The 24,553-nt window shown below is 40.3% G+C and overlaps 1 protein-coding gene across 3 annotated transcripts in view; it reads right to left on the bottom strand.

Moving 5' to 3' along the window:
* Positions 1–23,192, bottom strand: part of RYK (receptor like tyrosine kinase) — a 105,467-nt gene extending 82,275 nt beyond the window's left edge. For all 3 annotated transcript variants that reach the window (XR_010024870.1, XM_063113875.1, XM_063113876.1), the window contains exon 1: positions 22,937–23,192. Coding sequence is in view for 2 of the 3 variants with exons in the window: in XM_063113875.1 (XP_062969945.1) it covers positions 22,937–23,192 (256 nt within the window). In the remaining variant the exon portion in view is untranslated. The remainder of the gene's footprint in view (positions 1–22,936) is intronic.
* Positions 23,193–24,553: the final 1,361 nt, after the last annotated feature.

The raw sequence follows: 24,553 nt of genomic DNA, 5'->3' as shown, positions 1-24,553 counted from the left end.
TATAAGGAAAAGCACAATCAGTTCCTTAAAGTAGAACATGTGTAGGACACAATATGACCACAAAGCAATGGGAAAGAGGAAGGGAGAGAGGGAAAACTTAACATACAGATAGTACTTAACAGATACAGACAGTAAAGAACATACAGAACTACCATCTGTCTCAAAGAGTTATCTATACTCTTAACCATTACAAAAGATTTCAACTACATAAAGAAAAACAAGAACATGGAAAAAAGAATGAAAAGATATTTACCAAAAATTGCCAATGCATTATTAAATAATGTACGATATTTTTCTTTTTCTTTATGGTCTTGTGTATTTTCCAAATAGTTCATAACTCATTATGAACTTATAGGTTTTATTATAGGTTTTGAAAGGAAGAGTCGACACCAGTTGACGATCCACCGGAGAGAGCCCGTTTATTAGGCAGCACACACACACATATATAGGGCTTTAAGGGGAAAGCTGACTGGCTTAAAATACAATCCCTACTTAGCATACCGCATGGGGTTTGGGGGGAGCTGACTGGTGTGTAATTCGCGCTGGCGGGAAGGAGAATACGGAAGAGAAGGGCAACCAGCGCCATGATGGGGTGTGGCCGAGAAGGGCTTATGTGATTGGGGTGTGATCCCTTGGGGCATATGGGTCCCTACAGGTTTTATCCTGATAATCAGGAAATAAAATAAACAAATTTTAAAAAATTTATTTTTAGAAAAAAATCTGTAGAGAATATCATACTTTATTTCTGAATTTAATCTCTTTTCTTACCCATCATATGCTAAATAAAAATTTTTTTAAAAAAAAGAGAAAAGGCAAGTAAAGATAGGATCTAGATAATCTACTCATTTCTAATTGTTACTAATTATTAATGTTTTAAATATGACAATAGCAATTAAATGCAGCCTGAAAGCAGGAGTTACCATTGTCAGGGAGTGGTGTGGTAGGTGACATATAGGTGAAGTGGGCAGTAAGGAATGGTTAGAGAGGAAGTGAAGAACACAATTTCAGTAATGCTTTACTGAGCCAGTTCTGCAACAAGGATGCTAAGTCACTGTCCTGGAACAAAACAAAGTAGGAAAGAAAAGATATAATGCATGATAAAAGCTGGTCCTACAATGGACAATCCAAAAAGGAAATAAAGAAAACAATTCCATTTACAATAGCATCCAAAAGAATAAAATAATTAGGAATAAAGTAACCAAGGAGGTAAAATACTTGTACACTGAAAACTACAAAACACTGCTTAAAGAATTAAAGAAGACCTAAGTAAATGGAAAACATCCCATGTTCATGGGTTGGAATACTTAATACTGTTAAGATGGCAATACTTCCCAAAGTGATTAACAGATTCAGTGCAATCCCTATCAAAATTCTAACTGACTTTTTTGGAGAAATGTAAAGGAAAATCCTGAAGGTAATAAGGAACTGCGAGCAACTCCAAATAGCCAAAATAATCTTAAAAAAGAATAACATAGTTGGAGGACTCACACTTCCTAGCTTCAAAACTCACCACAAAGCTATTTTAGTTTAAACAGTATGATACTGGCATAATGTCAGACGTGTAGGCCATGGAATAAAATTGAGTCCAGAAATAAAGTTATTTTTGGCTAATTAATTTTTGACATGGTGCCAAGACCAATTAATGGAGAAGAAATATTCACTTCAAAATGGTTCTGGGCGAACTGGATATCCACATGCAAAAAAATAAAATTGGACCACTTTCCTCATATCATATACAAAAATTAATGCAAAATGGATCAACAATCTAAACATAAGACATAAAAGCATACAACTCTTAGAAGAAAATATAGAGGTAAATCTTCATTACCTTGGATTTGGCAATATGATGCCAAATAGATATGATGCCAAAAGCATGAGCAACAGAAGGAAAAAGTAGATAAAATGGACTTTATAAAAATTAAAAACTTCTGTGCAACAAAAACCATTATCAATAAGGGGAGAGACAATCTACAGAATGGGAGAAAGCACCTGCAAATCATGTATCTGATAAGGGTCTAGTATCCATAATATATAAAGAACTCTTACAACTGAACAACAAAAAGACAACCAATCCAATTAAAAAATGGGCAAGGGACTTGAATAGATATTTCTCCAAAGATACACAAATGGCCAACAAACACATGAAAAGATGCTCAACATCACTAATGCTTAGGGAAATGCAAATCAAAATCACAATGAGCTACCACTTCATACCCACTAGGATAGCTGTAATCAAAAAAGCAGAAAATAGCAAGTGTTGATGAGGACATAGAGAAACTGGAACCCTTGTACATTGCTGGTAAGGGATGCAAAATGGTTTACCACAGTTTGGTGGGTCCTCAAAAAGTTAAACATAAAATTACGATATGATTCACAATTCCACTCCTAGGTATATATCCAAAATTGAGAACAGGTATTCAATCAAGTACATGTATACACATGCTCACAGCAGCATTATTCATAACAGTCAAAATGTAAAAACTGCCCAAATGCCCATTGACAGAAGAATAGATAAATTGTGGTATATACATAGAATGGAATATTATTCAGTCATAAAAGAAATGAAATACTGATACAAGTACATCCACATTGACCGCAATGTGGATGAACCTCCAAAATATTATGCTAAGTAAAAGCAATCACACACAAAATGTCATACATTTTATAATTTCATTTATATAAAATATCCAAAATAGATAAATCTATAGAGACAGAACACAGATTGGTAGTTGCCAGGGGCCATGGGGAGAGGGGAATGAAAAGAAATTGCTTAATGGGTACAGGGTTTTACTTTGGAGTGATAGAAATGTTTTGGAACTAGATAGAGGTGGTAGTTGCACAAGACAGTACATGTACTAAATGCCACTGAATTATTCACCTTAAAATGGTTAATTTTATTTTGTGTGAATTTCACCTCAACAAATTATTTTTAAAAAGAGAGAGAAAGAGCTGAATCCTACCCCATGGATGGGAGGGAGTATAATAAAAATGGCTTCCAGTGACTGGAAAGGATTAGGAGGGAACTTTTACATACGAGAGAAAATCACGTTTCAGTTAAGCTGAAGAGATAAAGAAGCACTATGAAAAGAGTCAGAGGAGACCTCAAAACAGAACTGGAGATCCACAAGATGAAACTGAAAGGGTCAGGAAAAAAGAGGACAAGGTGGACAGAGAATGGGTGGAGGTTGGAAAGGGGCTCCGTCTGATGGACAAGAACAGACAGACATGGACTGAAGAATAAGCATTTTGCCATTAGAATGTATAGTTTTCTTATCCTGACTTAGTATAAAAACCACTTCGGCTGTCCAATTACATTAACCAGACAAACTTCTCACTGCCAATCCCAGCAAAGTAGGAATGCTGCTCTCTTGTTAGAAAGAGACATTTGTTCACAATTTTATTTTTAAACAACCAAAATTCCAAGCTGAAAAACCAAATTTATTCCTGCAAAACTCTCTAAGACCCATCAAGAAAAATTCATTTTTCCCCTAGACAATGTTAAGTTGACAAACTATTCAAAGCCTGTGTTCCACCTGACCTGGCCTGTCTAGCTCAAGTTCTAATAATTCGATATTACAAAAATATTTTTCCAAATGATTAAAAAAATTAATATTGGTTTCCCAAGGCTGCAAAAATGGTCGATTAGTGCCAAATCAGCAAACCATCTCCCTTTATTAAAAAAAGCCACCTTTATAGCATTTAACTAAATATATTTCAGGGAGTTGTTCAAATGTGTTTTCCCACTACCCTGCACACCAAGCAGGGCTGGGGTTTTACTTTATTTGTAGCTACTCAAATGTTAGATGCATGAATGGCTGGCTGATGATAAAGATCAATTACATCAAAAATGGGTTTTAAAGGAAATGGTATTTTAAAGAAAATGTCAGAAATCAGTTAAGGCAAAAAAAAAAAAAAAAGATTTCATAGAAACAGAACTAAAGCAGAGTTCACAGTTTTGACATCTCCTCTCACGCTTTGCTACTAAATAGCTGAGTAACCTTTGGCAATCAATTACTTAGTCACCTTCTCCAGGCATCAGTTTTCCCAACTATAAAACAAAGGAGTTAGACCAGATGATGTTAATGTCCCTCCTCAACTATAAAATTGTTATTCTATGACATCATCTATGGTTTCCAAATGTCAGCCAAAACACTATTATTCTATGAATCATCCACAGTTTCCATATACCAGTCAAAACTTAAGTAAAAACTTATTTAGTCAAGATAATCTTCTAGGTTCTGAGGACAGTGATATATGAGCCATTAATGAGAGAAGGAAAAAACCAAAATCAATTAATATGTATAAAACCACTGAATATACTTTAATTGATCCTAAAAGAAAATAAATAAGGAGCTCTTATTTCAAATGTTCCTAGCTTATAGAAACTAACAAGCTGAAATAGATTAACAGTTTGTTCATCAGAATCTAATAAATCTAGCTAGTCAGATTATACCTAGAAAATTAGCTGAGACCTAATATGTAACTATACCATAAGACAGGGAATTATAAATGTTAGAAGGGGAGGGGGTCCTTTCTTCATAATTAAAAAAGAAAAAGCACATAAATCTTCAATCCTCATAGCTGTTCAAGCAATAATCTTGTGGATTAAATAAGATTTTTCATGTAATACTCTGTCACATTCAGCGTTTTCCTCATATATTTATCCTGCAACTTTAAGTGTTCTGATCGAACTGGGTTCTATACTCACACACAGAGAGTATAAACATTAAAGAGAGCTTTTAAGAGAAAGAAGACATACATGACTGACAACAGAAGACAACATAAATATGCCCCTACCCTCCATCGCCTTCCTTCAGGCTGCTGCCTCTTTTCTGCCTAAGACTGGTCCCCACTAAGGAAAGGCAGGCAGGCCCACCCTTTTGGTCCTGAGGGGTGGCTTGGGAATCAGCTTTGAAAAGACATGGAAGGGGATCTCCTGACCCTCTCAAGAAGAAGCCAGGCATCTACAGTAACTAAGTGCCTTTACTAACTTTGCTATTTCAGGAAGAAAACATATATGGTCAGAATCAAGAGTCCATTTAAAAACAACCCACTGAAGTGGCTATTAGTTAGCACTGCTTTAACAGATCAGGCTACAAGTTACAAAGATCCACTTACTAAGCATCTCCCCTCCACCATCCTCCAGAAATTCATTTCAGAACTTAACTTTCACTGTAATTCTGTGGTCCCTGAAAATGGAAACCCAAAGCTATCCATCACAAAAAGCTGCGTTCAGGTTTGCCTCTCCAGTGCCTGTGATATCACCTCTGGGAGAAGGTATGTGGAATCAAGGGGAAAGCGCGAGAGTATTTCAAAAAGCTCAAAGAAAGATTCGTATTACCTGTTATTTCTATTTTTCCACAAACTTCTTGAAGTACTCTCATATGGTCACTTGATTGCAAATGGATGCACTGTCACCTTCCTGCATCTGAAAATACTGTAGCAGATGGATACAAATGCATAAAGACAGCTAGATACTAATACAGGGTCAGGAAACAAGATTTCACATCCAATGAATACTTATATATATTTTATCTAAGGAAAATTCACAAAAGAATTCCCCCGAAGATATGATTTACACAACAACTGCAGAGATGTTACAGGTGCTTCCCAAATCCTACCCAAGGATAATAACTAACAGACACATAAACCATAATCTCCAGTGCTACAACATAACATATGAAGCACACCCTGCCATAGTGCCAGTGTTCCAATATGCGTTAAAAAGATACTTCAGAAAATAATGACATTGGTTCCTTCCCTACCTAAACAAGAAAATGATTTAACGAGCTCATACATGGATTGCACATATAGCCACTATAACAGAAACAGAGTAATTTACTCACAATTTGACAGCACCGTTATTGAATTCTCATAGCCAAGTCCTAATAGGAGCACACTCTCTACATCAGTCTGTCTCACAAGACATAAGTAACTTACAGCCAGCTAGTATATCCAGGGGCTCAAAGCACAAGGGAAAACTCATAAATACCCACTTTTCCTCACCTGTTGCTAACAGGACAAGTGAACAAAGTGCTAACTTGGAGTCCAGTTCTAAAAGTACCTGAATTCTTTTCTCAGGCAAAGCACGTAGCTCTCTGCTAAAGGTAAGTTCCATGAGGGCAGGGATCTTTACTTGTTTTATTCACCAAAATACATCCCAAAACCCCTAAAATAAAGCCTTTTATACACTCAATAATTGCTCAGTGAGTAAGTGAATAAATGTTGCGACTGAAGGCAATCAACCAGATGATATCTAAATGACCTGATTCCTATGATTTTGGTTTTTATCCAAAAACATGCTAATCTCACACCACTGACTAGAAATAAGTTCTTTTGAGAATTATGTAGCATTTTCACATACGTTATAGCATCTATGCTAACAGCAATCCTGTTGTACGTTGAAAAACATCCCATCTTATATACAAGGAAACCGAAACTCAGAAACATTAATTACTTGCCTACCCATATGCAGCAGAAGGATATGGAATTAAAACTCAAATATGTAAAAGAGAGCATGCCTCGGCAAGGAGTCAAGGGCTGCAGCCCCCTCCACCTTGAAGCAGGCAAGAGAACACACTGAAAACACCACTTCCATGCAGGTGGCCCATTGCAGCCACTGCCACAGCCACAGCTGCCAAAAAAGCAGCTCAACACCACAGCAACAGCCACAGCCACCGTGCAGGTGGCCCACCAGACACTTAAATGCATTGATACAAGGAGAGTCACCACCAGAGACCAGAAAAAGAAGAGGACATCTCTCTCTCCTCAAAGCCCACTCCAGAGTAATAGAAGAAGCAAATGCTCTACCAGATGATCAGATAACAACAGAGATATTAGAAATACAAAAACTCAAGAAAATAGGACACCACCAAAAGAATACAGTAGTTCTCAAATACCAGACCCTACAGAGCAGGAAACCCTTGAAATGACTAAAAAAATTTTGAGCAACAATCTTTAGGAAACTCATTGAGATACAAGAAAACTAAGACAAAATAATGAAATGAGAAAAAAAAATCCAGGATATGAAGGAGGAAATTTACAAAGAGATTAATACCTTAAAAAAGAATGTAGCAGAACTCATGGAACTGAAAGATTTACTCAATGAAATAAACAACACAACTGATAGCTTAGGCAGCAGGCTAGAACAAGCAGACAAAAAAGAATTTTTGTTCTTGAAAATAGCCTTTCGAAATAACCCAGGCAGACAAAAAAAAAAACGAAAAAAGAATTTTTTAAAAATGAAGAAAATCTAAGAGAGCTAGCAGAAAACCTGAAGTGCACAAACATTATAATGAATGTTCCAGAAGGAAAGGAAAAATGAAAAGGCATGGAAAACCTATTCACTGAAATAATAACAGAAAATTTCCCAGATATAGGGAGAGACATGGGACCTTCAGATCCCAGAGGCTCAAAGATCCCCAAAGATCCCCCAAAGATCACAGATTCAACCCAAAAAGATCCTCTCCAAGACACAGTATAGTCAAACTGGCAAAGCTCAAAGACAAAGACAGAATCTTAAAAGAAGCAAGAGAAAAGCATCAAGTCACCTATATGGGAGCCCTATCAGACTAACAGCAGACTTCTCAACAGAAACTCTACAGGCCAGAAGAAAATGGGATGATATATTCAAAATACTAAAAGAAAAAAACTGCCAACCAAGCATCCTATACCCAGCAAGGCTATCTTTCAGAAATGAGGGGAAAAAAGTGTATTTTCCAGACAAACAAAAGCTGAGGGAGTTCACCACCACATGATCAGACCTACAAGAAATCCTCAAGGAAGTCTTGCATCTGGAATCCAAAAAACTATAATCACTACCACGAATACACAAGAAAGAACAAAACCCACTGGTAGAACAAAAATGCAAAAGAGAAAGAAACTAAATCTTACCTCCACAAAAAGCAATAGCAATTATGTAATAACGCCCCTACTTTATTCCTGATTTTAGTGATTTCAGTCTTCTCTTTTTTTCTTAGTCAGTCTAGATAAAGGTTTGCAAATACAGTCGATATTTTAAAAGAATCAACTTTCGGTTTTGTTGATTTTCTCTATTGTTTTTTAATTCCCTATTTCATATATTTCTGTTGTTATCTTTGTTATCTCCTACTTATATTTGCTTTTGGTTTAGTTTGCTCTGTCTATTTTCTTAAGGTAGAAGCTAATATTACTGATTTGAGATTTTTTCTTATTTTTAATATAGGTGTTTACAAGTATAAATTTTCCTCTAAGCACTGTATGAGCCCTGCATCCTATAAATTTTGATATGTTGCGCTTTGATCTTTATCTCAAAGTACTCCCTAACTTCCCTGTGATTTTTCTTTCTACCCTTTGTTTATTTTGAAGAATGTTCTTTTTATTCCACACATTTGTGAGTTTTCTAAGTTTCCTTCTGTTATTGTGGTCAGAGAATATATTTTCTAATATCTTAGTGTTTTAAAAAAATAAATAAAACTAAAAAAACTGGAAAATTTCTAATGAAAAATAATGGAAAAACCCCTCCAATATGCAGATTCCAAATCCAATATTCCCCCACACTGCTATCTACAATATACCCACATATGTGTACATATGCAGGCACACATATACAAATCTTAAATTTTTTCTTCTTAAAATTGATCCAAGTTCTCTCCTTTAACAAATAATTTAAAGAGTTAAACAACTTTAAGGAAGATGCAAACAAAAACATAATCTTCAGTCATTTCTGCTTCTGGACAAGAAAGAATAGCAGGGACCAGATTAATCCTTTTATCTCAAATAAGCAACACACAGATAAAATACACAAAACACCAATTTAAGACACTGAACATGAGGCAACAAGTGACAGTAATCCCTGAGGGAGGAAAAACTTACTAGGTGAGTTCTATAATTGCAGCACACAGGGGAGTTGAGACAAAGCCAAAAGTACAGAAAGTCAAAGACAGCTAGAGTATGCAGGACAAAGTACCAGAAAAAAGAGAGCTGAACAGAGACAGAAATTCCAAGATCTACAGAAGGGGTAGCCTCCAGTACTTAGCTGAGTACTGATCAGAGCATGAATATAAGGAAACTACAGAAGGACAGAGAAAGGATAAAAGGTAACAACAGTGACTAACACTTACATAGAATCTGGTATATCACCTTGCCTTGGGTTGAATGTCCTCCCAAAACTTAATCCCCACTGTAACTGATGAGGGTGGGAAATCCTACTATGGTAATTGAAAAGTGGGGCCTTGAAGAGGTGATTAAGGTGATGGTTTAATGGTGGTCAGGTGGTCATGGGCATGGTTCTGAGGGCTTTAAAAGGAGAGCACCTGAGGAGTTCTCTCTCTCTCTGCTCTGCTGTTTTCTGCCATGTGAGACCCCTGCACTGCTGGTAAAGCCACCACCAAGAAGACCCTCACCAGATGCACTCCCTGGACTTTGGACTTCCCAGCCTCTGAAACTGTAAGCAATAATTACGTTTTCTTACAAATTACCCAGTTCCAAGTATTTTGTTATAAGCAACAAATACAGACTAATACACATCTGTTTCCACCAGCCAGACTTGAAGACCTCATGATTCACAGGTCACTGAGGAAAGTACACTGAAGGGTCTTGACTCAGTAGTGGGGAATAATTAGCCCACACTGAGCACTGCTCCAGTTCCATCCAACATGCCTTAAAAGCAAGACTTGAAAGGATCAAACTGTTTCCAAGTAACTTAACTGCATCCCAGAACCAAATCCAAGAATATTTATAGGAATATAAAATAAGGCTCACCGGTTAGCTCAGTTAGTTAGAGCACAGCCTTATAACCCCAAGGTCAATGGTTTGGATCCCTGTACTGGCCAGCTGTGCACACCCACCCACCCACCCAAACACACACACCCAAACACACACACACACACACACACACACACACACTCTCTCTCTCTCTCTCTCTCTCTCTCTCTCTCTCTCTCTCTCTCTCCTCTCTCTCTCTCTCTCTCTCTCACAGCACACAGTAAGGCAGAATTCATAATATCTGCCATCCAGTTAAAAATTACCAAGCATGCAAAGAAGGAAATGTGTTTAAAGAAATGGATAGGTAAATCCATTGAAACCAACTCAGAGAAGGAACAGAAATTAGAATTAACAAAATAAGGACGTTGAGACAACTATTGTAACTGTTCTCCACAAGGTCAAAAAATTAAGTAGAGACATGGAAGACATAAAAAGACCCAAATCAAATTTCTTGAAATGAAAACTACAACAGAAAATACAATGGAAAATATACTGGATAGGATTAATAGCAGGTTAGGCATTTAAGAAAAGAGATTAGATTCCTACCTTTTAATTACTAGAAAAGGCTTTTGCCAAAATCTCTTAAATATTTCACATTTGAAATGTTTCAAATGAAATATTTCTCTATTGACAGACTGCCATGCGCCGAACCATGAGGTGGTCTCACTGCAGTAAGGGAGAGACAGAATGTGATGGGTGCAGTGATATAGGTCTGCTTGCACAGAGTATACAGCTATAGAAGCGAACACGGGAGGTACCTTATCCAGAGTCCGGGGTAGAGTGGGACAAAGACTTGGGAAAATTAGGCAACTTCAAAGAAACAAGCTATCAAAAACTAATTTATGAGCTCACCAGTTAGCTCAGTTGGTTAGAGTGTGGTGTTAAAGTCAAGGGTTTGGATCCCCATACAGGCCAGCCGCCAAAAAACAAACAAACAAAATAAACACCTAATTTACTTAAATTTCCATTCGTAAGTATAAGTTCAGTCGAATTTTCCCTTTGCATAACTCAGAGGAAATGAAAAATGATCAACAGAATGATGATTCAGTATGGCACAAGATAGTAAATCAAAACAAAAACGAACATATGATTCATTCATTTATTCACTTGGTCCACTTTTACTAAATACCTACTACATGCCAGGTACTGTTTTAGGTGCTAGAGATATAGAGTGGAACAACATAAAAAGTCTCTACTCAAACAGAACTAACTTTCCTATAGAGGAAGACAAAACAACCAAAAAAGTATCAGATGCTTAAAACAAAACAGGGTGACAGAACAGAGTGGCACCGGGGGTCAACCGTAGGTAGACAAGGCTCCCTGAGAAACTGACATTTTAAGTTGAGATCAGGTTCCAGCCACATGATGATCTGGGAAAAGCCTGTAAGGCAGAGATACCATCTAATGCAGACCCTAGGGTGAGAAAGAGTTTGGCACCAAGGGAACTAAGCAGGTAATACAGCAGAAGGCAGGGATAAAAGAGAATCCAGATGGCAGGCAAGAGCCTTTAAATATACATTCATTTATAAATCTGGAAAATCTGAACAGGCTAGATATTCGATATTTATAAATTACTGTTAATTTCCTAATTCAATACTGTAATGTGTTATAAAGGTTATTGTAAAATTTTAAGAGTCTCTATCTTTTAGATATACATACTTAATTACTTTTTATGAAATTATACGTCTGGGTTTGCTTCAAAATAATCTAAGCAGGGGATGGGGAGAGTGAGGACAAAGAGTGGAACAGGGGATGGGGCGGTACAGATGAAGCAAAACTGGCCATGAGTTGATTGTTGAAGCTGGATGATGAGTACACAGTGATTCATTATACTATTCTGTTTATTTCTCAATATTTAAAATTTTCCATAATCAATACATTTTTTAAAAGCACACATTTAAAGTATAAAGGGGGGAAGTATTTATAAATATAAATGCCCCCTTCACAGGGGACTTATTAGGGTGGAAAAACTACTCTGTAGGATACTGTGGTGGATATAGGACACTATTTATTTGTCAAAACCCACATAACTTTACAACAGAATGAATCTTAATATATGCAGATTTTTTTTTTTTTTTAAGATGACCGGTAAGGGGATCTTAACCCTTGACTTGGTGTTGTCAGCACCACACTCAGCCAGTGAGCGAACCGGCCATCCGTATATGGGATCCGAACCCGGGGCCTTGGTGTTATCAGCACCGCACTCTCCCGAGTGAGCCACGGGCCGGCCCTATGCAGATTTTTATATGCAAAAATTCACGTAGGTCAGGAGATACCAGAATGGAATACAAAATGTGACAGATACCAGCTTTTGTGGAATTCAGATGCACCCGTAAGCTTTCATCAGTGGTCCCTGCAAGGCCCCAAAAGTCTAAGAATCCCTGGTACAGTATGCATAATTTGGTATGTGTGGATATTGTGCCTTTGTCTAGGGAAAGGGCCTAAGGCTTTCATGAAAAAGGCTGAGAACCACAGACCTTTCTTCTTGCCAGCAACTTCCTAGCTGAAAAGTGAACTGCTGTTTCTTTTAACCTAATGACAATATCTCATCCATCCTATGGCTTCCCTGCAAGGACATTACTACACAGCCATTACCATAAGCAAATAATAAATAGCACCACTGAATTTTGAAAAAAAGTTGTGACAGGCATACACATACACAAAATAGATGGCAAATTATACCTAAGTCCCGTTTACAATATTACCTTTTTATAATACCATATTTCATTTCATTTAAAGTGCATAATTATGTTTTGTGCCACTAATAAAAAAAGTTGTCAATTAACTAATGACTCACCACTGATTGTAAGACAGTTCTAATTTCAGAGATGTTCAAATGTGGAAAAACTGTACATCCTGTAATCAATCAAACATGGCATTCAAAGGATAATTTATCTGAGCCCCATCCCAGATCAATTAAACAAATTGCTCAGGGTGGATCTAGGAATCTATATTTTGTTAAAGCTCCCCAGATGATTTTGGTTACTGAGTAATCTGCTAACCTTCAGAGGCAGCACAGTAGAGAAAGAACGCATAGCTCCACACACCTCTGTGACCTCCAACAAATCCTGAATTTCTCAGAGCCTTTATCTGTAAAAAAAAAAAGTCAATGCCACTTACTTCCTATAGTTGATAAGAGAGAATACATATGAAGTACCTGACACACAGCAAGATATATTAGTCCTCCTCCTCCTAAATTACAGATGATCTCTAACTAGAGACTTCTGTGCTGTCTATTCAGCTTAAAAGTTATATAAGAATGAGAATGCCTATGAAATTCACTCAATACTGTCACTGCTGGGCACAGCAAAAAGAATCATTCAGTAACTGTTTATTATGCAACTCAGCAATATATACACATTTGTTTTCGCACAAAACATTTTAAGAGGTCCTACACAAATGAAAGCTGTTTAATAACATTCTTACTAGAAAGTATTGTATTCGATATACATCAAAAATGATAATGCACAAAAAAGCATACTTTTAAGTGTGATATAATTTCAGACTAGCTAATGGATCTTTTACATGTACAAGTTTTTGTTTTGTTTTACGATGTATAGCTGGTAAGATTTTTCAGAACACTGGCATAACTGCATCAAAGCCCCCCAAAATAATGCTGTGGAACTTCTCTTCAGGGTGCTTGAATAAACACCCATGTTTGATTTGTTCATTAAAGTGATCCTTAAAACCCCAACAACATTTTAGGCAGTACCTCCAGAACTGACTAGTCAATTCAGGATGTGACTCATTGGGGACAATTTTAGCCATAATTGGATAGAGTTCTCCCACATGTGTAGCGTTTAAAAAAAAAAAAAAAAACACCAAAAAACCTCAAACCCAAAATTGCACAATGTCTCAGCCTTGCTTTCCCAACGAAGAACACATGGATTGAAATTAGTGCTGCATCAATACCACCAACCCCACCCAAAACACCAAGGGTTAAGGGGTTTGCTGCAAGGTACTAACTTATGTTCACCAACACCCCACTCCATCAGGATCTGTGTGTGCCCTAAGGCAGGTTATGCCATACACATCAGCAGAGAGGACATCCTTACCACCCTCCCCCACACAGCACTTGGCCTGAAATTTAAGAGGAAAGAGAGATGCTGGGAGGAGAGGAACACATGGCTCGTTTTGTTTTTCTTTCCCTAACCTCTTCTCCCAAAAGGAAAGGATCCTTTGGTTCAAATCTGAAACTCTGGATTCCTCTGTTGACCCCTCCCGTTTTCTTGAACCTAAAGTCTCCTCCAAACTCTCTGCAAATTCCTCACAAATCCATCCCACCCCTTCAACTGCCCTATTTGATCCCTCTTATCACCCAAACTGGCTGTCTCCCATTCCACAGGTTCAGCTTTTCAGTCTCCAAGCCAACTTTTTCACTGGGGCCAATGCCATCTTTTGTACAGCCCAGTCCTGATTGTGCACTCTCCTTTTCTAAATTCCTCAACAGCTCATTGAAGAATTTACCTACAAGATAAAGTTCAAATTCCTAATCCAACTTCAACCTACGTCCCAGCTTTATATTCTGCCATTCCTTGGCTTTGCTAATTTTTCATTTCAGTCACATTAGATTTTTCCTACTCCTTGATTTTACAGACATCTGCTTCCATACTTCTATGCGTTTGTTCATGCTTTTTCCTCTGCCAGGCATAAACTGCTCCTCTTTTCCGCCTATCAAACTCATCCTTCAAAATGAGGCTCAAATGTCTTTTCTGGAACACCTTCCCTAAACTCTCTAATCCTCTCTCCTTTCTCCACTTCCCAAAGTCAAGAACTTTACACAAGAACTTACTTAAATCAATCAGCAATATAACTCTTATTGCAGTGTCATAGGTGCAGATATAACAGTCTCACCTAAGAGATTCTGAGTTCCTCAAGGAAAGGAATTTAATAATTTTAAATTGCCATTTTCTACCACAACATAGGTACTTGGTTTGGCTTCAAAAATTTTTCTGATCTACCATATGACCCAGCTATCCCACTGCTGGGAATATACCCAGAGGAATGGAAATCATCAAGTCGAAGGTATACCTGTTCCCCAATGTTCATTGCAGCACTCTTTACAATAGCCAAGAGTTGGAACCAGTCCAAATGTCCATCATCGGATGAGTGGATATGGAAAATGTGGTATATCTACACAATGGAATACTACTCAGCTATAAAAACGAATGAAATACTGCCATCTGCAACAACATGGATGGACCCTGAGAGAATTATATTTAGTGAAACAAGTCAGGCCCAGAAAGAGAAATACATGTTCTCACTTATTGGTGGGAGCTAAAAATAAATAAATAAATTCACACACACACACACACACACACACACACACACACACACACACACACACACACAAACCGGGGGAGGGGGGAGAAGATATAACAACTACAATTCCTTTAAGTTGATACGACGAGCAAACAGAAAGGACATTGTTGAGTGGGAGGGGGGAGAGGAAGGAGGGAGGGAGGTTTTGGTAATGGGCCACAATAATCAACCACACTGTATATCGACAAAATAAAATTTAAAAAAAAATTTTTTTTCTGGACTGATTTGGGGATCAATGACCTCAATTTAAATAAGATGTACACATACTTAACTATTCCAGAAGGTATTTATTTTAAAAGGAGAAGCAAGTTATCCAAAGTGATTTTCTAACTGGTGGGACGCAGAGTCTATTCTGAGAAGTCCCCCTGACCCTTCTTAACCATGAATGCCCTATCACCATCAGCACTGTTGCCATGACCAGTATATGGCATACCCTCCTCACCGCACAGCCCGCCCCAGCATTTTATTCCCAAACCTCTAGCACTGCCCCAGCCACATATCACTTTCACAAGCTCTGGACTTCTACAGAACTCAGCGCTATGAAAATTATCAATTAGATAGAGAACATGGAAGAACACAGATAATAATCAAGACAACAAACAAGTACATGCGGCAGCAGGCTTGCACACTCTACTCCTTGAGTATTTTGGTTAACTTCAGCTCCTCCAGAACTAACAAAGAGGCAGCATGGGTTCTGGACTCAGGCAAGACTGAGTCAAGACCTGGACCTCTATGCTCTGGCCAAAACACCCTCAATTAGGGTCCTCAGCAAAATGCAGAAATGGATGCCTACATGCAGCCTGCTAAGAATAGTAAATGAGAGCAATAAAATAGGGCCTGGGGACACACAAAGGCCACACAGAGATTAAAAGCTTCTGAAACTTTTGGAGTCTTTGGAACGGATAGACTTCTATTAGGACTGCATACCCCACTACCAAGGAACTGGGCTAGTTACATACCTACTCCAAGACTGTTTTCTCATTACTATGGTCTGAATCTTTGTGTCCCTTCAGAATTCCTATACTGAAATCTTAACCCCCAAAGTATTAGCAAGTGGGCCTTTGGGGAGGTAATTAGGCCATAAGGGCAGTCTTCATGAATGGGATTAGTGGTCTTATAAACAAGGTCTAAGGAAACTTGTTTGCTTCTTCCTCCATGTGAGAACACAGCAAGGCGCTGTCTATGAACAAGAAAGTGGGCCCTCACCAGATACCACATCCACCAGTCCCATGATCTTGGACTTCCCAGCCTCCAAAACTGTGAAGAATAAATTTCAGTTGTTTATAAGCCACCCAGTTTATGATATTTTGTTACAGGAGCCAAGCAGACTAAGACACTCATCTATAAAATGGAAATAACAATATGTACTGAACACAGGGATTATCTTTGTGCTTCACACAGGCAAAAGACTGTCACATGTCAGTAGCACGCTGAAAAGTGTCAACTACTAGTACCACCACCACTACTCTTCTTAATATACTTCTTAGAAAAAAAAAATCTCCCCCATGTCATCTTCATTAGTTAAAGCCCAACCCTAACTGCCATTTACACATTGTGGAATGACCACAAGCCTTTATCCCCATATCCTTCCAAAACCCCTCTAAAATGTTAGTAAAGAAATCACAAAGACATTAAACCACAAGGGCAAACAGAAAGAGAAAAACAAACGATCATACATTTCAATAAACTTTTGCAAAATGGAAAACAGTTGGAGGAGTGGTCACTGCCCCCTCAGAACCAAGAAGCTCAGCCTAGAGGCACCAAATGGGTACAAACTCTTGACCCGAGACTCAAGCCTGACAAGGCGCAGGGAGCTTCTGAAGGGAGTATTCAAACAGCTGGACTGCCAGGTCCAGCAGGAGACCCAAAGTTTTTTCTGAAGAAAGTGACTCACAGAGGCAGAAGAACTATAGCCAGGAGATGTAAAAGTCCACAGCCTGAAGGGTGATATCCTCCATCCCTCTGCCAACCAGGTTACCCAAATCTTGGCAGTCAGTGTATCACCTAGCACACCAGATGAAGGAGAGTGGAGGTTTCTTCTCCGCAGACAGTGACTAGCACCAAAGAATATGAAAAGGTGCTGACATTTGGGGCAGACTTTCAATGAAAAGTCCACCTGAATTGCAAGGGAAGTCACTAGACCACCAGCACACATAAGGCTCTCTCTGCCCCAATCAACTTCTCAACATCTTGCTCCTCATTATAGACAGCCAAGGATCACCAGAAATTTGTGACCTAAAAAACATAGAAAAGAACCCTGAAGTGAACAGGCCCACTGCAGGAAGCAGAAGAAATATTAATAATATATTAAACAGAAAAATAAATAAATAAATAAACACACACCTCTCAAGAGATAAGTGAAGATAACACATCCATCCATAAAATAAAAATAAGAGGCAATGAAATGAAAGCAGAATAAAAAGAGATTCTAAAATTTAAAAACATGATCATTAAAAGTTTTAAAATGAAAGCTTTGGAAGACAAAATTGAGAAATTCTCCCCCTGCAAACCCCTTCTGATACAAAGAAATATATAAGAGGATACGAAAATCTGAAGATCAATTCTAGGAGATCCAATAACCAAAGCAATAGAAGAAGGATAGAAAATTACCAAAGAAGTAACAGACATTCCTGAAAACTGAAGGATATGAGTCTCTAGGTTGAAAGGGGCCATTAAGACAATACAAAAAAGAAGGAAGGGAGGAAGGGAGGAAAGGAGAGGAAAAAAGGGAAGGAGGGAGGGAGAGTGAGAGGGAGGGAGGAAGGACATGAAAGCTCATAAAACCTCAGAATAACGGACAAAAAGACCCTGAACTTCAAAAAATAACAGAGGAAAAAAAGGAATCAGAATGGCTTTGGACTTTTCATCGAAAACCCTTAGACAGAAAATCCTATCAAAATTGTGAAGAAAAATTATTTTCAACCTAATATTTTAAATTCAGCCAAACCATCTATAAAGTATGAGGATAGGATAGACATCTCCAGATGTGCAAGGCCTCAAATAATTTATCTCCTATGCATTCCTTCTCAGGAAGCTACTGAGGTTACACAGCAAAATGAAGCAAACCAAGAAAAAGGAAGACAGAGATCCATGAAACAGAGGCTCTAAGACAGGAGAGAAGGGATGGGAAGTACCAGAAAAAAAACAGTCCTACTGTCCAGATTGGAGCAAGAGAATGGAAGGCAAGGAGTCTCTAAGAGGAAACCAAGCAGAACTAATAGATGATTTGATGTGCTGGAAAAATATCAAAAGGCATTTAACATATTTCTTGCAGTATCTGAGGGAATACAGCCACAGATACATAGAAAACTAATCAAAATGTTTAAAAATGCAATTATTTGCTCCAGGAAAAACAAAAATATATAAGAAAAAACACTCATAGTTCATTATTTAACTAGGGCAATATGTATATTGTATATAATATAATATAATATAATATAATATAATATAATATACAATTAATATAATAATGTAAATACTGACTGCTGGTTTTACAAAAAAAAAAAAACATTATGTAACTATATACTGGAGGGTTTAGGGGAGAAAAGAGGATAAGAGCTCAGTTATAATAACAGGAAGTCAAATGATTATTCTATATTGATTTAGAAATATGAAAGGAAAACATGGGGAAAAAAAGAAACAGTAGTTGAGATAGTAGATACTCTTAGAAAGCCGGGCCTAGAGGATAAAAAGGCCAAACGCAGGAAACTGCTGTTTTTTGTTAAAAACCTTTTAGTGCTATTTGATCTTTTAAAAACTATGTATACGTATTAATCAGATTAAAACATTCTTTTTTTTTTTCTCATTAAACTTTGTTTTAATGGGTCTCTAAATTCTGTGACAGACTTTTGGTCAAGTTGTTTCCATTAAAAAGTACTGATCTTAAAAACCAATAACTTAAAACTGCCACACAAAAAACCAAAATGGTCCACAAAACATTCTCCTTTCCTTCTGAAGGTTTTATGATGCACTGTTATCATTACCAGTCTTCTACTAGTCAACTTAAATGGCCAGTCAAGATGAACAGTTCTGAGACCATTCTTCCACCACTGATTAAGACTGGGGTGGCAGGGATTAGGGATACTATTCATTTAGACTTCTGAGCTTTCTGGGCAGACTTGGTGACCTTGCCAGCTCTGGCAGCTTTCTTGTCCACTGTTTTGATGGCACCCACAGCAACTGTCTGTCTCATATCAGGAACAGCATAATGATCTAGAGGAGGATAGTCAAAGAAGGTCTCAACACACCCAGGCTTGCCAGGAACCATACCAACAATGGCAGCATCATCAGATTTCAAAAATTTAGGGCCATCTTCCAGCTTCTTACCAGAACACCAATCGATCTTTCCCTTTAGCTCAGCAAACTTGCAAGCAATGTGGGCTGTGTGACAATCCAGTACAGGAGCATAGCCAGCATTGATTTGGCCTGTATGGCTCAGGATAATCATCTGAGTAGTGAAGCCAACTGCTTCCATTGGTGGGTCGTTTTTGCTGCCACCAGCAATGATGAACATCTCTGACAGACACGTTGCTAACATTGAAGCCCACACTGCCTCCAGAAAGAGCTTCACTCAAAGCTTCGTGGTACATTTCAACAGACTTTACTTCAGTTGTAATGCTGACTGGAGCAAAGGTGACCACCAGGCTAGGTTTGAGAACACCAGTCTCTACTCAGCCCACAGGGACAGTACCAATACCACCAATTTTGTAGACATCCTGGAGGGGCAGATGCAAAGGCTTGTCAGTTGGATAAGTCGGTGGCAAAACACAATCCAGAGCTTCAAGCAGTGTGGTTCCATCTTTATGGGTGACTTTCCATCCTATGAACCAAGGCATATTAGCACTTGGCTCCAGCATGTTGTCACCATTCCAACCAGAAATTGGCACAAATGCTACTGTGTTGAGGTTGTAGCCAGTTTTCTTAATGTAGGTGCTGACTTCCTTAACAATTTCCTCGTAACTCTTCCGGCTATAGGGTGGCTCCGTGGAATCCATTTGTTAACACGAACAATCAGTTGTTTCACACCCAGTGTGTAAACCGGAAGAGCACACTCGTGGGTCTGCCCATTCTTGGAGATACCAGTTCAAACTCACCAACACCAGCAGAAACAATCAGGACAGCACAGTCAGCCTGAGATGTGCCTATAATTGCATTTTTGATAAAGTCTCTGTGTCCTGGGGCATCAATGATAGTCAGGTAGGTAACACTTGTTGGTCTCAAATTTCCACAGGGAGATATCAAGGGTGATACCATGCTCATGCTCAGCATTCAGTTTATTCACGACCCAGGCATACCTGAAGGAGCCTGTTCCCATCTCAGCAGCCTCCTCCTCAAATTTTTCAATGGTTCTTTTGTCGATCCCACCACATTTGTAAATCAGATGGCCAGTAGTGGACTTGCCTGAATCTACACGTCTAATGATGACTATGTTAATATGAGTCATGATGACTATGTTAATATGAGTCTTTTCCTTTCCCATTTTGGCTTTGATTTAGCAGTGGTTTTCGTGACACCTGTGTTCTGTTGGCAAACCCATTGTGAAAAAGCAAAACTTATATCAAGGGCAATTAGTTCAATTTATAAAACTGTCACAATTTATAAAATTGTCAACTTCATTTATAAGTTTCTTACTTGGAATTTTAAATGCATTGTCTAAGAAATATTATAAAATGGTGGTAAGTTTCCCACACCAGCTTTCAGAAGGCATTTAATTTAACCCACATAATTCAAAAATATGGCACAAAAATACTATTTCAAGGAGTCTTAAACACCATAATAATTTCTGTGGAAAACTGCTTTCTGAGAGGTCAAGATGCCTGGTTATACATCTCAGCCCTGCCCACTTACTTGCTCCTCCCCACCCAGGTGAAGCCAAGGAATACTTTAAACGTAGTACGTATGGAGGAGATAGGAAGCAATGGAAAGAGAGAACCTGAATCTGGCAGGATGGAGTGTCTAGAGACCCACTGTAACAGGTCAACTTTATTTTGCAGTAGAGAAAGTACTGCCAGAGGACCCTCTTGCCCCAGGGATAGACAAGGGAGTTGAATGAGGCAGTGTTCCCTGCCCTCCCCTCAACAGCCCATTTCTGGGCACAAACTGGATACTCATCAATTAGGAGGCTCCCTCTGCCACAAAAATTGCTAAGAAAATTAGTTCCCACTCTACCTTTGAATAAGATAACAAGTACATCCTTTCAAGAACTAATTAGCAATAGTTTCTTTTCCCTCACATCCCAACTTCTTCATGTACAATATCCTCATTTCACTAATTAAAATTTTGTCTACAGCCTATGTCAGCAATGTTTCATTTTTTTAAAAAAAATGATGGGCTGTGTGACCTTGAGCAACTTAAAGCCCCACTTTCCTCATCTCTAAAATGGGAAACATAACACCTACCTCACTGGGTCACAAAAAAATGAGAGGAAATAATGTGTGTAAAGCATGTAGGGACAGATATATTTCTGTTCTCTGTCCCCTACTTCCACCGCTGGCTGTAAAGGGAAAAGAAGAAACATATGTAAACAAAGTCACAAATTATATAAGTGCTTTTAACCAAAAAACCTTTACAAAGCCATGCATAATCACATGAATATTTTTTAAATTAATGTGATATGAGTTGTTTTATAAGTATTCATTATTATTTTTAAGCCTTGGTCACATTCTCCAAGTACTAACCCAATGTGCAGTTTTAATTCAGCTAAACTAAATTCAGCTAATTCAGCTAGACTAAAAAGGGGATTAAGAATGGCACATTACAAAAAACACAGCATTCTTTAGTTAAACACTGCAAATCCATACGTGTAACAATGTCTCAATAGCCTGCTAAAAGCAATTCCACTGCAACACTGCGACGATCTCGGCAGACCTCAAGAAAATCCTGTAACTTTATAAAAGGAATAAAACTGACAGATAAACTTGGTGTTTAAGAATAATTTTTTCCTTCACTCAGAAGCACCACGACCTGACACGAAGTAAAGGGAAAGCCATAATACACAACAGAAAGCGAATATCTAGGTATCTGCAACTACCAAAGATTTCCCTTCTGGGGCCATTTCTGTCACACCTTACTCTAAAGGGTCATTTCCGGAATCTGCAAAGACCCAACAGGAGAACCCCACCACTTTCCAAATTAATTTCCCAAATGACAAAGCTAAATAGGTCAATGAAACCACCAACTGATGCAAAGCCAAGTTCTCCTTTCCCTTCCAGGTATTCAAAGTAGGAGAGTGGCCCAGAAATAGAGAATCAGTCCAAACTCCAACACATCCAAGACAAGGACCGAAAAAAGACTGAAGCTAAAGGATCTGCTGCCTGGCGATTCATTCACTATTTAGAAACATGCTTATCGGTCCCGGGATGTGGTGGCTGCCACCAACATTTAGTGACCTTATAACTTCTCTCCTCTCTTTTTTTTGATAACCAGAAAGTAGAAGCACAGTAGCGCGGCCTCTACACGGGCATCAAAACCACAGCCCAGGTTTTAAAAGTTTAGTCTAAAACGTGCATTTCGAGGTATCCAAAATCCAGGGCCCTATAAGTGACGCGCACAGGAAGGGTTCAAGAAACTTCTCGCGGCAAGGAAGAAAAGTTGTAACATCGCCTGACTCTAGGGAACAGGGAGAAGGACCGGAGGAGGATGGAACAGGGTGGATCCGGCTCCATCGCGGCAGCCGAGGGGTCCCCAATGCGGGGGGGCAGCGAGGGCGAAGGGGGGAGGCCCGAAGGCTGACCCCGCGGGGACCCCACCTCTCGGCCAGCACAGCAGGCAGAGGCCGGCGCCCCGAGGCGGATCCGGGCGCTGGGAGGGGACTCGCCGCGGTTCCCGGCGGCCGGAAGCAGCCCGCCCCGGCCCAGGCGGCGCCACTCACCGATCAGCCGGCGCACCTCGTCCTCGCTCAGGTAGAGGCTCACGCTGGGCCCCGCGCCCGCGGGCGGCAGCGCCGGGGGCCGCGGGGCCGGGACGGCGGCGGCGGCGGCGGCGGCGGAGCCGGGCGCGGGCAGCAGCAGCAGCATCGCGAGTACGAGCAGCAGCGGCGGCGGCGGCGGCGGCGGCGGGGCCCTCAGGCCGCGGGCCCCCGGGAGGCGGCCCCGGCCCAGCCGCCCCGGCCGCGCCGCCCCGCGCATGGCCACCGCCGCCGCCGCCAAGGAGGAGCGTCGGCCGCCCGCCGCACCGCCGCCCACCCCCGCCCCCGGCCCCGAGCCCCTCACAGCCCCGAGCCGGGGGCGGCCGCCCAGCTCATCGCGCCGCCGGCCCGTGGCGGCTAGCGGCCGCTTCAGACCGCCGGAGCGCGCCGCCGCCGCCGCCGCCGCCTCCCGGGCGGCATCATCCACGGCCGGCGCTGCCCGCGGAGGCGCGCCCGTGCGCGCCGCTGCCGCCCGGGAGCGCGCACGTACGTGCCTCCCGCTCCTTGCGGCCCGAGCTGGCCCGCGAGCGCTTGGGTTTTAAAGTGCCTCCACCGGCGAAGGACTCTCTTGTCGCTGTCTCTGAAAGAGCCTGTCCCCGCCCCACGTTGTCACCGCGTCTCATGTTTGCTTGTCTATTGTCTCTAACCCCTCTTCCCCAACCGAGAGTCCAGGCAGGCCGCGCCCGCAGCCGAGTGGGCGCCCCAAGTCCACGGAAATGCCTAGATGCAGCCACTCCGGTTGCAAAAGAAAAACATGCTTTTTCGTTTGGTGAGAAAATGCAGATACATAGCAATCACCCTTTATTCCCACCATCGGAGGTCAACTTGAGCATTTCCGTGTCTATTCTCATGGATTTATACTATACACATTTGTTTTCCAGAAAGATGTTACTCGGCAAGCTTTAGTAACCTTATTTTTTCACGTTACAAATTTTTATAATTGTTCTGAGTCACTATAATCAACCTGCATCTGAGGTTGTTAACCTGTGGTTCATGCCAAGCTTCCACAGTTCCCCAATAATACGAAATTGTGTGCGAAAGTGTCTTTCAGTGCGTGCTTACATCTGTGGACACTATCTGCGTGGATGCGTTGAGCACACACAGAGAAGCGGTATGTACATGTCAACGTTTGTTCTAGGGAGTCCCTGTCCCCCGGAAGGGGTTAAGAATCGGATACACCTGGTGTTTTTAAATCAATGGAGCGAGCTGTGCACGGACCACCGGCCGGCCCATGATGTATTTTTGTGAGCCACGACCATCGCGGTCCAACTTGCTCCAGGAGCTTTCTCTCTCCCGGTGAGGCTCCCAAGCGTCCCTCCCAGCCTGGGGTCACCTCGTCCCTGCGGACAGGTCCCCGCCCTGATCCCAGCTTCCCGCAGGGCCCCACGCCTCCGGGGAGCAGCTGCTCTTGCTCCAGGCCCAGCTTCACTGCGCAGTTGCTCCATCCTCAGTGAGTCCCTTAGCAGTGGCTATTTTTATCCTCTGGAAAGTGTAGGGAAAGAACTGGGCTGATGAGGAGAGAAGTCCTGGAACTTGATTTTCTCCTACTCCAGTGAGAGAGATGGATTCCATTTAAAGATA

Source organism: Cynocephalus volans, chromosome 11 (assembly GCF_027409185.1).
Source record: "Cynocephalus volans isolate mCynVol1 chromosome 11, mCynVol1.pri, whole genome shotgun sequence".
NCBI classification, from domain to species: domain Eukaryota; kingdom Metazoa; phylum Chordata; class Mammalia; order Dermoptera; family Cynocephalidae; genus Cynocephalus; species Cynocephalus volans.
Note: the sequence above shows the minus strand (reverse complement) of the source record. Positions and strands in the feature narration are given on the sequence as shown.